This window comes from Aquarana catesbeiana, linkage group LG04, assembly GCF_042186555.1.
Source record: "Aquarana catesbeiana isolate 2022-GZ linkage group LG04, ASM4218655v1, whole genome shotgun sequence".
NCBI lineage: Eukaryota > Metazoa > Chordata > Amphibia > Anura > Ranidae > Aquarana > Aquarana catesbeiana.
Window position 1 is genome coordinate 32,395,310 of NC_133327.1, and position 14,960 is coordinate 32,410,269.

At 45.0% G+C, this 14,960-nt stretch overlaps 1 protein-coding gene across 4 annotated transcripts in view; it reads right to left on the reverse strand.

The window, feature by feature from the left end:
• Positions 1-302: 302 nt before the first annotated feature.
• Positions 303-14,960, reverse strand: part of HADHB (hydroxyacyl-CoA dehydrogenase trifunctional multienzyme complex subunit beta) — a 61,268-nt gene continuing 46,610 nt past the window's right edge. For all 4 annotated transcript variants that reach the window (XM_073624976.1, XM_073624975.1, XM_073624973.1 and 1 more), the window contains one exon: positions 303-763. In XM_073624976.1, coding sequence (XP_073481077.1) covers positions 728-763 — 36 coding nt within the window. In that variant the 3' untranslated portion in view covers positions 303-727. The remainder of the gene's footprint in view (positions 764-14,960) is intronic.

Here is a 14,960-nt window from a genome sequence, read left to right on the forward strand (position 1 = left end):
CCCTATTGTAGGTATGCGTGGATGAAATAGTGCCCCAAGAGCTGGATAAAAGTAAGCAAGCAACAGGTTAATAAATTTACTTTTGTGTATGTCTGAAAACCAGCTCCAGTAAGAGCTCAAAATTCTTTACCCCAGGCAGCAGTCTGCAATAAAGCCTGCTGAACTAACATGCAACAATGTGCACCTTTGTCTATTGAAGTAACAGTCATACTAACGTGCGCCCTTTAAGAATATTAGCGCTTCCTTCCTTAAAAAAATTTAAAAAAATTGGCACTTTGCTCTAAATAAAAGCAAAACAAAAATTTGCTAAATTACATTTTTATTAAATTTTCAAAACTTCTCAACACTCTGCAATTCCTGCAGAGACGCTGACACAGTTCATATTTCCAGAAGCTCATTTCAAAGATGTGAGCACTACAGGTTTTATTCAGCAACAATTCATCTTCTGTATTTCAACAACTCCTGTTTTCTTGCGCAGGACATAGAAAAGTAAGGAACGGCCATGGGCACGTACATAGGCCCTGTCCATCATTAGGCAATTGAATCCGATGTTGTAGGAATTGCTTGGTGCTCAGTACAAATCAGTGTTGTATTGAAAACCGCAGGCAAGGCAACTAAAAAAAAATATTTACAGTGCGGCAAAATTATCCTGTGCAGGAGGGAGACATTCTTTGTTATTAGTGCATTGCTCTGGTGCATAGGCTGGGACAGTAAACGGAGCTACAGGTTATTGGGGATAGGCTTCCACAATCATTCCATGACCCTAAAAAGAAAAAAAAAACATGTTTATCAAAAGTACACAAGGGTGTCTACATTCAGTGATAGATTTTGTTTTTATAAAAACACTGGAATTACAAAGTATAAATAATGCATCCAGGTATACGTGCAAAACAGTGGTGACTAACTAAAAGGCAAATACATTATTCATTTTGCAAGTGACATTGCAGTCTGCAAAATACATTTCTCCAGAGCTTAGTGAATGTGGTGAAGTTTCCCTTTGCAAAGAATACCCAATCACATTCAAGGAAAATAAAAACAGCATTTTTTGTTTGTGCATGATGTTGTTTGTGCAAACAACCCCCCCCCAGGCTGCCGGTGGCGCAGCACTACCCACCACCCGCTCTCCTTACCTTGGATGCGGGCGGTGAGAGCGTGGCGGGGTAGGGGAAAGCTGCTCTGGTGACCGGTGTCCTCGCCTGGAGCAGCTTCCGCGGTGTCTCCTCTTTCCTCCTCCTGGCACTAGGCATGAAATAGAATCACCTGACGCTTTGGCCAAACGGCAAACAGGTTTCATACCTGCTTCCCGATTGGCCGGGAGGAGGATCAGTGTTGCAACAGTGAATTTTCATTCGCTGTTGCAACACACCTGGGTGGGCACCAGACGCAATGCTCTGTGTCACGAGTCCACCCAATTTTGAAGCCTGTTAGAGCCTATGGCCAGGTACATGAATAGGGGCAGCAGTGGATAGATTCATGCTATGCATAAATTTATCCACTGCATATAGGGGGTGGAGAGGATAGAGTGGGTGGAGAGAATAGAAGGGGTGGCGCCCAGGTGCCGCTAATGGACGGGCTGCCCCTGGATGGGGGTCTGGTGAAGATAGAACCACACTAATATATGCCACAATCCTGGCATGCTCAAATTAAATTGTCTGTCTGGGCAAAACATTGATTTGTAGTCTGAAATAGGGTAGGGAAAGTTTAGACCATCTGTCGTCAGATTTTTTTTTTTTTTTTTTTATGGCTGTCTGTGTCCCTATTGGGGAGGATTATCCCTATATTTGTAGTGGCGGTCACTGGGCAAGACATGAGAGGAAATCTTCCAATAAGGGCGCTTGTTCTGGGGACAACTGTCCAAGAAATAAATTCTCTGTTATGCCCCTGGGACAGGAAGTAAAAGGGGAATGTACACAGACAGCAAAAAATAAACTGACACAAATAAACTCTTAAGAATATATATATTTTTGAATTATTTATTTATTACACACTCACTCTAAAGTGGTATTAAACCCAAAAAGGAAACATTTTATATATTGCAGCTTACCAATTGTTAGATGAAATGGCTGCATTTGTTCTCTTTTCTAGCATTTATTTCCTTATTTACATCAGGTGATCTAGCCAGCAAGTCTGTTGTATTTTTAAAAGAAGACGCTCTCTTGCAGAAGTATAAGTTACAGGGCTGAGACAAAAATTTACCACTGACAAGGGTGATTGCAGCGATGAGCTTTTATGTAAGGTCCCTTTCACACGAGGTGGACTCCGCTTCCATGGAGCCCGTCTCGGTCCGCCGGCTCAGCGGGAGATCTCTCCGTTGATCTCCGCTGAGCCGGCGGATGACAGGTCCCTCTCTGCTCACTGAGCGGGGAGGGGCTTGTCAGGCGGCCGCTGCCGCCTATGGAGGGATCGGATGAAAACGGACAGCATGTCCGTTTTCATCAGATCTCACCCGATCCGATAGCGACGGACCTGGACGTAGGGCCATCCGTCTGCTTTTAGCGGATCGGACCGGGTCGGATGTCAGCGGACATGTCTCCACTGACATCCGTCGCTCCATAGGGTAACATGGAGTGCCCGTTCAGGTCCGCTGTCAAAACTGACAGGCGGACCTGAACGGTCCGATCGTGTGAAAAGGGCCTAAAACCTTTATCCCAAAAGGAAAACAACTGTTTGATGTAACCAATTATATGGAGCTGGAATTTGGCTTAAATGTTATTAGCAGATTTAGATAAACTAACAAATTGAAAACCGCTGGCAACAAAAGTGAGTACACCCCAAAGGGAAAATGTCCAAAATGGACCCAAAGTGTCAATATATTGTGTAGCCACCATTATTTTCCAGCACTGCCTTAACCCTCTTGGGCATGGAGTTCAGAGCTTCACAGGTCGCCACTGGAGTCCTCTTCCACTCCTCCATGACGACATCACGGAGCTGGTGGATGTTAGAGACCTTGCACTCCTCCACCTTCCATTTGAGGATGCCCCACAGATGCTCAATAGGGTTTAGGTCTGGAGACATGCTTGGCCAGTCCATCACCTTTAGATAAGGCCTCCAAATCTCTGCGCTTAGGGCATATAACAGAAAAAAGGGGGGGGGGGGGGGGGAGGAAGAGTAATGATGATAGACAAGTGATGCAGATAGAAAAGGGATGGGAGGGGGGAGGGGGAAAGGAAGAAAAGAAATTTGTAAGGTGTGCTGCCTCCCCGAGTTAAGTCCTCAAAAGGACTAACATGTAATGGATTATAGGTGGTATGGGGGTATGGTGCTTCCTTATGAGATGTAGGCTACTTAATTAAAAGTGCGTTTGACAGTGACTAAACCAGATAGGTTACATAGTGTTCCAAACACAAAAAGTAAAGACTGTGAAATTCTTGCTCGGTGAACCCATAATTTATAAATCAAAAAACCTAAAAATATATGTATATGTATATGCACCCCCTATTATATTGCATATAACTCTGTGTAACAAATAGTGTCAAAAGGTGCCACTAGGTGCTGCTGCTGAGCAGCTAATGTAATAAATCCAACTTATATGTATGCAAATTTAGTGACATATACATATACCAATGTAGAAACATATATATGTCACATATACGTATATATATGACCGTGCAATCCACCATATAACTGTGCAATAAAGTGCAATATAGTGCAATCAAGTCCAACAGTCCATCACCTTTACCCTCAGCTTCTTTAGCAAGGCAGTGGTCATCTTGGAGGTGTGTTTAGGGTCGTTATATTGGAATACTGCCCTGCGGCCCAGTCTCCGGAGGGAGGGGATCATGCTTTGTTTCAGTATGTCACAGTACATGTTGGCATTCATAGTTCCCTCAATAAACTGTAGCTCCCCAGTGACGGCAGCACTCATGCTGCCCCAGACCATGGCACTCCCACCACCATGCTTGACTGTAGGCAAGACACACTTGTCTTTGTACTCCTCACCTGGTTGCCGCCACACACGCTTGACACCATCTGAACCAAATAAGTTTATCTTGGTCTCCTCAGACCACAGGACATGGTTCCAGTAATCCATGTCCTTAGTCTGCTTGTCTTCAGCAAACTGTTTGCGGGCTTCTTGTGCATCATCTTTAGAAGAGGCTTCCTACTGGGACAACAGCCATGCAGATCAATTTGATGCAGTCTGTGGTGTATGGTCTGAGCACTGACAGGCTGACCCCCCCATCCCTTCAACCTCTGCAGCAATGCTGGCAGCACTCATATGTCTATTTCCCAAAGACAACCTCAGGATATGACACTGAGCACATGCACTTAACTTCTTTAGTTGACCATGGCGAGGCTTGTTCCGAGTGGAACCTGTCCTGTTAAACCGCTGTATGGTCTTGGCCACCATGCTGCAGCTCAGTTTCAGGTCTTAGCAATCTTCTTATAGCCTAGGCCAGGGGTAGGCAACCTCGGCCCTCCACCTGTTTTGAAACTTCAAGCCCCATGAGACATTGCAAGACCCTGACAATCATAGGCATGACTCCTAGAGGCAGAGGCATGATGGGATTTTGTAGTCTCAGCACAGCTGAAGGGCTGAGGTTGCCTAGGCCATCTTTATGCAGGGTAACAATTTTTTTTTTTTAGATCCACAGAGTTCTTTGCCATTAGGTGCCATGTTGAACTTCCAGTATGAGAGAGTGAGAGCAATGACACCAAATTTAACACACATGCTGCCCATTCACACCTGAGACCTTGTAACACTAACGAGTCACATGACACCGGGGAGGGAAAATGGCCAATTGGGCCCAATTCGGACATTTTCACTTAGGGGTCTACTCACTTTTGTTGCCAGTGGTTTAGAAATTAATGGCTGTGTGTTAAATTGACACTGTTATACAAGCTGTACACTCACTACTGTACATTGTAGCACAGCGTAATTTCTTCAGTGTTGTCACATGAAAAGATAGAATAAAAATGTTTACAAAAATGTAAGGGGTGTTTATATATATATATATATATATATATATATATATATATATATATATATATATATATATATATATATATATATATATATATATATATAAAAATAATCACCCTCCATGAACCTTTCAGGTGACATCAACGGTGATTGCAGAGAAGCGTGGTGTTCTCAGGTGCGGATGTTTGATTAACAGATAAACACACAATAGAAACAGAAACGGCAGCGTGGGATCCATGGGAGAGCAGTGACAGGTGCTGTGTTCTAATCTCTGCTCAGAGATCAGGGAATTCTCCCCCCATGGCATACAACTCAAACACTGACTCAACCTGCTGGTAATTGATAATGTGTTGAGATTTTCCTCTGACAATAAACTCCGGGGAGCAGATGAGACAGGAATACTAACACACAAGGTAAATGAGGTTATATTTAGCCACAGCCTGCGCCTCTTCATCGCAGCAGGAATACTAAAACCAAACAAGTTTACCTGGAGGAATTACATCATCTTAGCCATAGATAACAATCACCGCAGTGTGAAATGAGTAACAGCGGGCAACAAAATGACCAAAATATAAAATTGCTGCACACAACTTCTCCTTACCATGACAGCTTTCATATATTAGATCTTTGGAAGTTGGAACGCAACACTTTTTGGTTATTTTTAAGGTTTTCTAAAGTTTTTTTTAAGATTTATAAAAAAATAAAATAAAAATAAAGAACTTAGAAATAAATTTCAAATACAGGGTGCACCCATGACTCCAATTTTGGAACCATGTTACACACATCCCGTTAAGTCCATATATATTTTGACAGGCACAATTTTAGTTTTTTTCCCCAGGTATTTACCGAAACATATTGAAGCTTTATTTGAAAGTGCACACTCTCTGGTTTAATTTGAGGGTATATACATACAAATTGGAGGAGGATTTTAGGAATTACAGCTCTTAAGAATAGCCACCCCCCCCCCTTTTTCAAGGGACCAAAAGTAATTGGACAATTGAATCAAAAGCTCTTTCATGGCCTTCATTATGTTTTCATCAATTAATCAGGTTAAAGGTCTGGAGTTGATTCTAATGCCGCGTACACACGGTCGGACTTTTCGTCTACAAAAGTCCAACGGACGCCGACGGACTAAAGCTGGCTGGTAATCCGATCGTGTGTGGGCTTCTCCGGACTTTCAACTGACTTTTTTAGCCTCAAATCCGACGGACTTTAGATTTGAAACATGCTTCAAATCTTTACGTCGTAAGTACGACGGACCCCGAAATCCGCTCGTCTGTGTGCTAGTCCGACGGACAAAAACCCACGCTAGGGCAGCTATTGGCTACTGGCTATGAACTTCCTTATTTTAGTCCGGTGTACGTCATCACGTACGAATCCGTCGGACTTTTGTGTGGTCGTGTGTAGGCAAGTCCGTTCGTAAGAAAGTCTGCCGCAAGTCCGCCGAAGGTACGTCGGAAGTATGTCGGACAGGCTGTCGGACTTTTGTAGACGAAAAGTCCGACCGTGTGTACGCGGCATAAGTGTGGTATTTGTATTTGGAATCTATTGTTGTAAACCTACGTCATGTGCTCAAAAGGAGCTGTCCATGCAAGTGAGACAGGCCATTGTAAGGCTTCAAAAACTAAACAAATCCATCAGAGATATAGCAGCAACATTAGGAGTGGCCAAATCAACAGTTTGGAAAATTCTGAGGAAAGAAGAACGCACTGGTGAGCTCAGGAACATAAAAAGGCCTGGATGTCCACCGAAGATAACAGTGGTGGATGATCGTAGGATCCTCTCTATGGTAAAGAAAAACCCATTCACAACATCCAGACAAGTGAAAGACACTCTCCAGGAGGTGGTCGTATCATTGTCAAAGTCTGCAATCAAACTCACTCTCTACCTTGCTTTCCCCTCCCCTCTTTCCTTCCCACCCGTCGCCTCACCCCTTTCTTTTACCGGTCCTGACCCTTTACCCCTCCCCTTTTCCCTTCGGTACACACCCCTTCCCCACAACGCTTACCCACTCATGGGCTGTTTGATCAGATACTGTGAACATCCTGATGTGCATTACTTTCTCACGTGTCCCATGTTTGGGCCCACCTGACCTTTGGGTTGCTTTGTTTCCCAAACAACTATAAAAATTTACAAAATGTTGTTGCATAACTTTGTATGCGTTATCAGTTCTAGGTCATGTAAGTAACTGTCAGGATGCCTCCCCGGCCTCGCACACTGATATTATTTCTATACCGGTGTTTTTTCTTCATGTGCCTTTTTTACTGTGTAATGCCGGAGAACCTGCTATGTTGACCTCAACTTATGACCATGTTTGAACTTTTTGTCTGACTTTTGTTATGTATCTATGCTAGCTATGTGGATTGTTAAACACACTTTGTATGAAAATCAATCAAGAGAAGACTTCAGGAGAGTAAATACAGAGGGTTCACCACAAAGGTGCAAACTATTCATAAGCCTGAAGAATAGAAAAGCCAGATTAGACTTGGCCAAAAAACATCTAAAAAAAAAAAAAAGCCAGACCAGTTCTGGAAAAGCATTCTTTGGATGGATGAAACTCAGATTAATCTGTAGCAGAATGACCGGAAGAAAGAAAAGTGTGGAGAAGGCTTGGAATAGCTCCTGATCCAAAGCACACAACGTCCTCTGTAAAGCATGGTGGAGGCAGCGTGATGGCATGGGCATGCACAGCTTCCAGTGGCACTGGGTCATAGGATGCATTAAGGTGAAAAAAGCACAAGGGTTTATTTACAACCCCTTTAATCTATTGAGTACTGGAATTAAGTTCTGTTTTTCCATAGTGTTCAAAATGAACATTCGGGCAATATTGATAACACCCCCTTCTTAACCAGTTCGGCTCCAGAGCAATTATTTTTCTTTGTCGCATACATGTAAAAATCCTAATTTTGGCAATAAAATTGCATAAACCCCCAAAACATTATATATTTTCTGAAAGCAGCAGCCCTGTAGAACAAAAAGGTGATAGTTGCAAATTTTTGTTTCAGGTGATATTCAGGCGCAACTGTTTATTAACCGCTTCCTGACCGCCGCACGTTGATATAGGTCGGCAGAATGGTACAGGTGGGCAAATGGGCGTACCCATACATCCCTCCTTCAAAGCTGGCCAGCGGGCGCGCGCAGCGGGAGCATGTCCGTGGGTCCCGAGGACTCGATGTCTACTGGTGGCCCGCGATCGAGGAGAGGCAGAATGGGGAAATGCCTATGTAAACAAGGCATTTCCATGTTCTGCCTAGTGACATGACAGGGATCTTCTGTTCATAGTGAACGGGAACAGTGTCATGTTCTAGTGAGCCCATCCCACCTACAGTTAGAACACACCCAGGGAACACACAGTTAACCCCTTGATCACCCTCTAGTGTTAACCCCTTCTCTGCCAGTGACATTTATACAGTAATCAGTGGGTATTTTTAGCTCGGATCGCTGTATAAATGTCAATGGTCTCAAAAAAAGTGTCAAAAGTGTCCGATCTGTCCGCCACAATGTCACAGTCCTGCTAAAAATGCCATAAATCTATCCCCTATTTTGTAGACACTATAACTTTTGCGCAAACCAATTAATATACACTTGAGATTTTTTTTTTACCAAACATATGTAGAAGAATATATATTGGCCTAATCTGGAGGAAGAAATTGTTTTTTTTTTTTAATATATTTTTGGGGGATATTTATTACAGCAAAAAGTTAAAAAAAAATTGCTTTTTTTTTCAATATTGTCGCTCTTTTTTTGTTTATAGCGCAAAAATTAAAAACTGCATAGGTGATCAAATACCACCAAAAGAAAGCTCTATTTATGGGGAAAAATTATGTTCGGGTACAAGGTCGCACGACCGCGGAATTGTCAGTTAAAGAGACGCAGTGCCGAATCGCAAAAAAAATGCCCTGGTCATCAAGGAGGCAAATTCTTCCGGGGCTAAAGTGGTTAAAGGCAAATTTCCCGGAAAAAATATAATAAAATGAACATTAGTGCAAAACGACGCCATATAATACCCATGTTTGGTTAAAATATAAAAGATGAAGTTGCATCGAGTAAATAGATACCCAGCATTCCACGTTTTAAAATGGTGTGCGCCTACGATATCACTAAAAACGATGGTGCCCAGAAATCACCATAGGCGAGGCTTTAAAAGCCATTACAGCTCATCAGTTTAGAGTCAACTAGGAGCTCTTGTGCTAGAATTATTGTTCTCACTCTGACGTTCATGGTGATGTGTCACATGTGTGGTGCACATGTACGCACCCTGGCCATGCATTCGCGTTTGTGCAGGTATGCGGGGCAACGGGGGTTTTGGCAATTTTTTATTTTATATATTTTAGGATACTTTCTGCTTTTATTTTTTCATTTATTTTTATGTGATTGCTATCACAAGGGGTTAATAAATCCCTATGTGATAGCATTGGGCAGGTGACAGGTACTGTTTTTGGAGACATTAGGGGTCTGATAGACCCCAATGTCTCCCCTGCCCTTCACACAATCTAACCAAGCACAGATCGGCTTGGTTAGGAGGTGTCTCCTGGCTGTACTGGCCAGAAAAGTGTGCATCCGAAACAGGAAGCGACATCACTTCCGGTTTCATTGTTTGCATGTGGGATCGAGGCTTGGATTTGTCTCGGTCTCACAGCAGTCTCTCTCACCCCACCAGTGGATGTGTTCCCGGGGGCGACGGTAAGCACTGGACAGCCCCGGAACTACGGGAGGAGGGCGGGCCGCCGATGGGACGGAGGGGCACCGCACGGCCGGCTGTGTGAAAGTGATCGGCAGCTATGAAGCTGCAGCAACACTTTCACTTAGAAGCCGGTCACCTGCTCTACAAAAACACACTTTGATCACAGCCATTAGCTTGTGATCAAAGGTTCTCTTTTTTTTTGGATGTACATAGTAAGCCCAAAGAGCTGAACTGGTTAGAACTGAACACATCCTTGGGACACGGCACTGGATCCAAATTGGGCTCAGGTGTGTATTTAGGGGAAGAGCTGCAAGTAAAAAATTGTTTACCTTAATGCAGAGAATGCTTTAAAAAGGTATAAAACCTGAAGCATTCAGGGCTGGTTCACACCACAAAAACGCACTCCAGATCCGTTCCAGGTGCATTTTTGATGCGTTTCCAGGTGCATTCCAGATGCTTTTTTTCTTTCCTGTTTTTTTCACTGTACTGAGGTCTGGTGCGTTTTTGATATGTTCTAGTGCATTCTGGTGCGTTTTACTACATTCCAGTACAGGTCAGTGCAGGAAAAATGCAGCATGTTCTACACTGGTCTGCATGTGGTGTGAACTGGCCCTTACAACCATTTGTAAGGGGGAACCTTACAATCGTGTTTTTATATTAGGAGGGGGTAAACCAGTGTCAATCAAATCAAATTATTCTTTTCCTACAGAGCAGCGAGGGAGGGTGAGGGGCCGAGCAAGCTGTAAGACCAGAGTTTCTCAACTCCAGTCCTCAAGGTGCCCCAACAGGTCACGTTTTCAGGATTTCCCTGAGATGAAACGACTGTGGTAATTACTAAAGGCAGTGAAACTGATCAAATCCACTGTGCAAAATAATGGAGAGCCTGAAAACATGACCTATTGGGGCGCAATGAGGACTGGAGTTGAGAAACACTGCTGTAGACCATACCAGCTCTTGAACAACTGCGCCTATTCAAATAGGACAAAAAGGCAGCGTAAAGAAAAATTTGCAAATCCTGTGACTTCTCCAAGTAGTGCACATTAGTGCTTCTAAATTTGTCCTGAACATCTGGGCTTCAGTGAGCTCTGCTCATGAAGGAACCAAGGAAAAGCACATACGAATTTTGATAGCCTAACAGTGAACCGCTTTTACAGTGATTTCTGCATTACACTGATCTCTGAGCAATCCCGGCAATGGTTCTGTTCTCCTAACAGCATGGGCAGCACTACTTACACAGCAGCAAAAGCTTAAAGCGGAACTAAACCCTCCTATCTTTTTCAGTCAAGGAAGCTGCCATCTTAGCCTCTGATCTTCAACTGCCATGATGCTGCACATGTGATCAGTTATGACACCAGCCATTGGATGAGAGCACAACCAATGTGACAATTCCATTCCCAGTAAGTGCCGGGAATGTATATTTTTTTAATGACACTTTTAAAATTGAGGAGATTAGTTCAACTTTAAATAATAAGCAATCGGGGGGCGTGTCCGGACTATGGAGGAGTGAGGACGTGTGCCTTCTCAGCTCCGCTCTACCGCAGCACATTACCAGCTCCACAGCGGAGGTAACACCCGCACCCACAGCAAATTATGTCCCTGAGACACCGGGCATCCTCCCAGCCACAACGGACTGACCGATCGCGGCAATCCCAGCTGGATTCCTTCTACACTGGGCAGACCGGGAGAGGCCGCGAGCCTTCCAAGATGGCGCCGACCGGGAAAACACAGCGTGCTAACAAGGCCGCAAAGACCTCCGCTGGCCAGTCACAGCAAATGGATGACTCTCCCGCTCCATCTCCAGGGTCGGTGAGTGAATCAGTCCCCCTGATCTCCCCAGGCTCCCCCGCTTCCCAAGATGGTGACTCCACTGACCTGGACCCCCTGGCAGATGCAGACATCAGGCGCCATATTATGTCCCTACCCACGAAAGCTGATCTTGAACGCTTTGCTGACAGAGTGGAAAAAGCTTTTAAGGAAGATATTGCTCAGCTCAAAGCTGATACAAATCATTTAGGAGGCAGACTTGATTCTCTGGAACAGAAACTTGAGGAAACTCTCCCTGTCATTTCTAAACTACAAGACAAGTGTAACATACAGGGCCAACAGATTGAGGCCCTGCTATGTCAGCTGGACGACACAGAGAACCGCAGCAGACGGGCAAATATCAGGATAAGAGGCCTACCTGAAGCTACTGGGCCCAGGGACATAATCCCCACCCTGGAAGGAATCTTTAAAGAAATATTAGGACTGCCTGCCACTGCTACGATCGAAATAGACCGTGCACACAGGGCCCTGAAGCCCCCATCCCAGGATGCGAACAATCCAAGAGATATCATCTGTAAATTACATAAATATACGCTTAAAGACCGCATCATGCAAAAAATGAGGGGGAAACCATATTTTGATTTTGATGGTGCACACCTGGCCTTTTATCAGGACATCTCGAGGCGCACTCTTATGCAACGTAGAGCACTTCGCCCTCTCCTAACAGCTATCCAAGACGCAGGCCTGGTGTATCGCTGGGGATTCCCCTTCAGCCTTCAAGTCACCAAAGATGGTAGAACCATAACTCTTCGCAACAAAGATGACCTCCCGCACTTTTTGACTTCCCTGGATCTGGACCCGGTAGACTTTCCCGACTGGAGATGTTCCTCAGACCTGGGAAACGACAAATTACCTACCCACCAACCGTGGCAACCAGCCAGAAACCAGAATCGCAAGAGGAATCGCAGGCGACATCTTTCTGAATCCTCGCTGGGAATGTCCCTACCTGGGAACTAGCAAACATCCCTTTCTGGGGCATACGAACTGCTACTGAAGTTTTTTCTTCTTTTTTTTTTTTTTTTTTTTTTTTTTTTTTTACATATTGCACTTAGATTATCCCCTTAACATTAGCCGTAAGGCTGTTTGATGGTTTGCACATTTTTGAGTTCCCTGAAGCACCATCATTCTCTCCATGTCTAACCGCACCATATCAGACGCGGTGGACGGAGACGGAGGACCTCCTGCCCTCTCTTATAGACGGCCACTAACCCCCTAGTAGGCCGCCCTGCTTTTTTTGGGCACTAATCCCCTTTGGGATAAGGGGTCGTGGCCTGGAGTCCCTCCCTTCTCCAGGGGGGGGCTCCTCGACACGACCCTTAGTAGTTGTTTTACGTGCGTGGATGTTAACATCCATACTGTTTTGATGGTTATGACCATGTTTTTATGTTCTTCTTCTCACACATGTTTTGTCTTCTCTCCCTCTCGTCTCTTTCCTACTCCCTCCCCCTTCACTGCAGGTTGCTCCACATTGCTGTCTGTGACGGACCCCTCGCAAATTGCATACATTGAACACCCACGCTCCTTTCCATGGCTTCCCTACGGGTAAGTACATATAATGTACGGGGACTATGTTCCCCACACAAACGTAGTAAGCTTTGGGGGGAGTTAAAACGCCTGAAAACCCAAGTGGTTTTCCTTCAAGAAACCCACTTTACGCCAAAGTCTCTTCCCAAATTGCCTACTCACCTTTTTAACCAATGGTTTATTAGCACATCCCCGACCCCTAAATCTAAAGGGACAGCTATCGCCATACACAAGGCATGCCCTTTTCAACCGGCAGAACACGATACAGACCCCTTGGGGAGATATGTTTTTCTAAAGGGCAACATTGCTGGCCAAAAATATACATTCGCTACTATTTACGCCCCGAATGCAGATCAACTTACCTTTATAGACACTACACTAGACCGCTTGGCGGAATTCAGAGAAGGCTTCCTAATTTTAGGAGGCGATTTTAACGTAAGCCCTGACCCAATGCTAGACACCTCCCATGCAAGACCCCCCCACTCCTACGCATTCTTGAAGCACTTCCGCAGGACTATTCAGTCCCACCTGCTCGCCGACAGTTGGCGAGCGCTTAGACCACTAGACCGTGACTTCAGCTATTACTCTACAGTACATAACGTATACACAAGAATTGACCACATCTATGTGGATCGAAATATTCTTGAACTTTTACAGTCTGCAGACATTGGTTCCATTTCAATTTCCGACCACGCCCCAGTGACGATGGCCTTTTCTTTGCCATCAGGCACACGGGGAGTTCGGACCTGGAGACTTAATGAGAACTTATTGGACGATGCGGTAGTGATGGCTGAGGTCACGGATACCCTAGCTCATTATTTTGCAGAGAACCCTGTAGGCGAGCTAAGTGAGGGGACGGTTTGGAAGGCTCACAAGGCTGTGGTTCGGGGGGCTCTGATTTCCCAGGGCAGTAGACTTAAAAAGATACGACAGGCAGACTTTTTAAGAGTACACACCGAACTCCAAAAAGCAGAACTCAGGCACAAAGCCAACGGACGCCCTGAAGACCTGGAAAAGCTGACAGAGTTACGGGAACTGTTCTTACGCCTACTCGATCGTCAAACACGCAAACAATTCCGATTCATGGCACACAGGTACTATGAACACGGAAACAAATGCGGCCGCATGCTGGCCCGGGCCCTCCGGAAACGTCAAGCCCAGACATATATACATAAACTACATAGCGCCTCGGGAACACCGATTCTACACCCATCTAAAATTGCTGCTGAATTTCGAGCTTACTACGCTAAATTGTACAACATAGATTCTGACCCCTCCCCTACGTCACGGGACAATAGACAAAACGCGATCCGAGACTATCTGACTGCAGCCAAACTCCCGACACTTACAGAAGAGCAATCCTCAGACCTAGACGCCCCAATCACCCTAAATGAGCTTCGGGCCACGGTGAATTCCTTGCCCAACGGAAAGAGTCCTGGACCTGACGGGTTCACTAAGGCATACTATAAAGCCTTCCTGACTCACCTAGAGACACCCATGTGCAAATATTTTAATTCTATTGCAGAAGGAAGAATTATCCCATCAGAGGCACTTCTGGCACACATCACTGTAATCCCGAAAGAGGGCAAGGATCCCACCGTACCCCTGAGCTATAGGCCAATATCGCTCCTTAACCTAGACATAAAAATTTTAGCGAAAACACTAGCAAACAGACTTAAATACCTTATACCCGACATTATCCACCCAGACCAAACGGGATTCATAACAGGTAGAGAAGCCAGGGACAACTCTATCAGAGCGGTACACCTTACTCACTGGGCCCGTGCCCGCCCCGAGCCACAGCCTTACCTCATACTGTCAACAGACGCTGAAAAAGCGTTCGATCGCGTTGACTGGTCTTACCTGACGGAGGTGCTTCGATCACTGCGAATGGGTCCGAGAATGCTGTCCTCTATTTTAGCACTATACTCGACACCTTGCGCACAAGTCAAGGTAAATGGAACCCTCTCGGCTCGCTTCCCCATCAGAAATGGCACGAGACAGGGG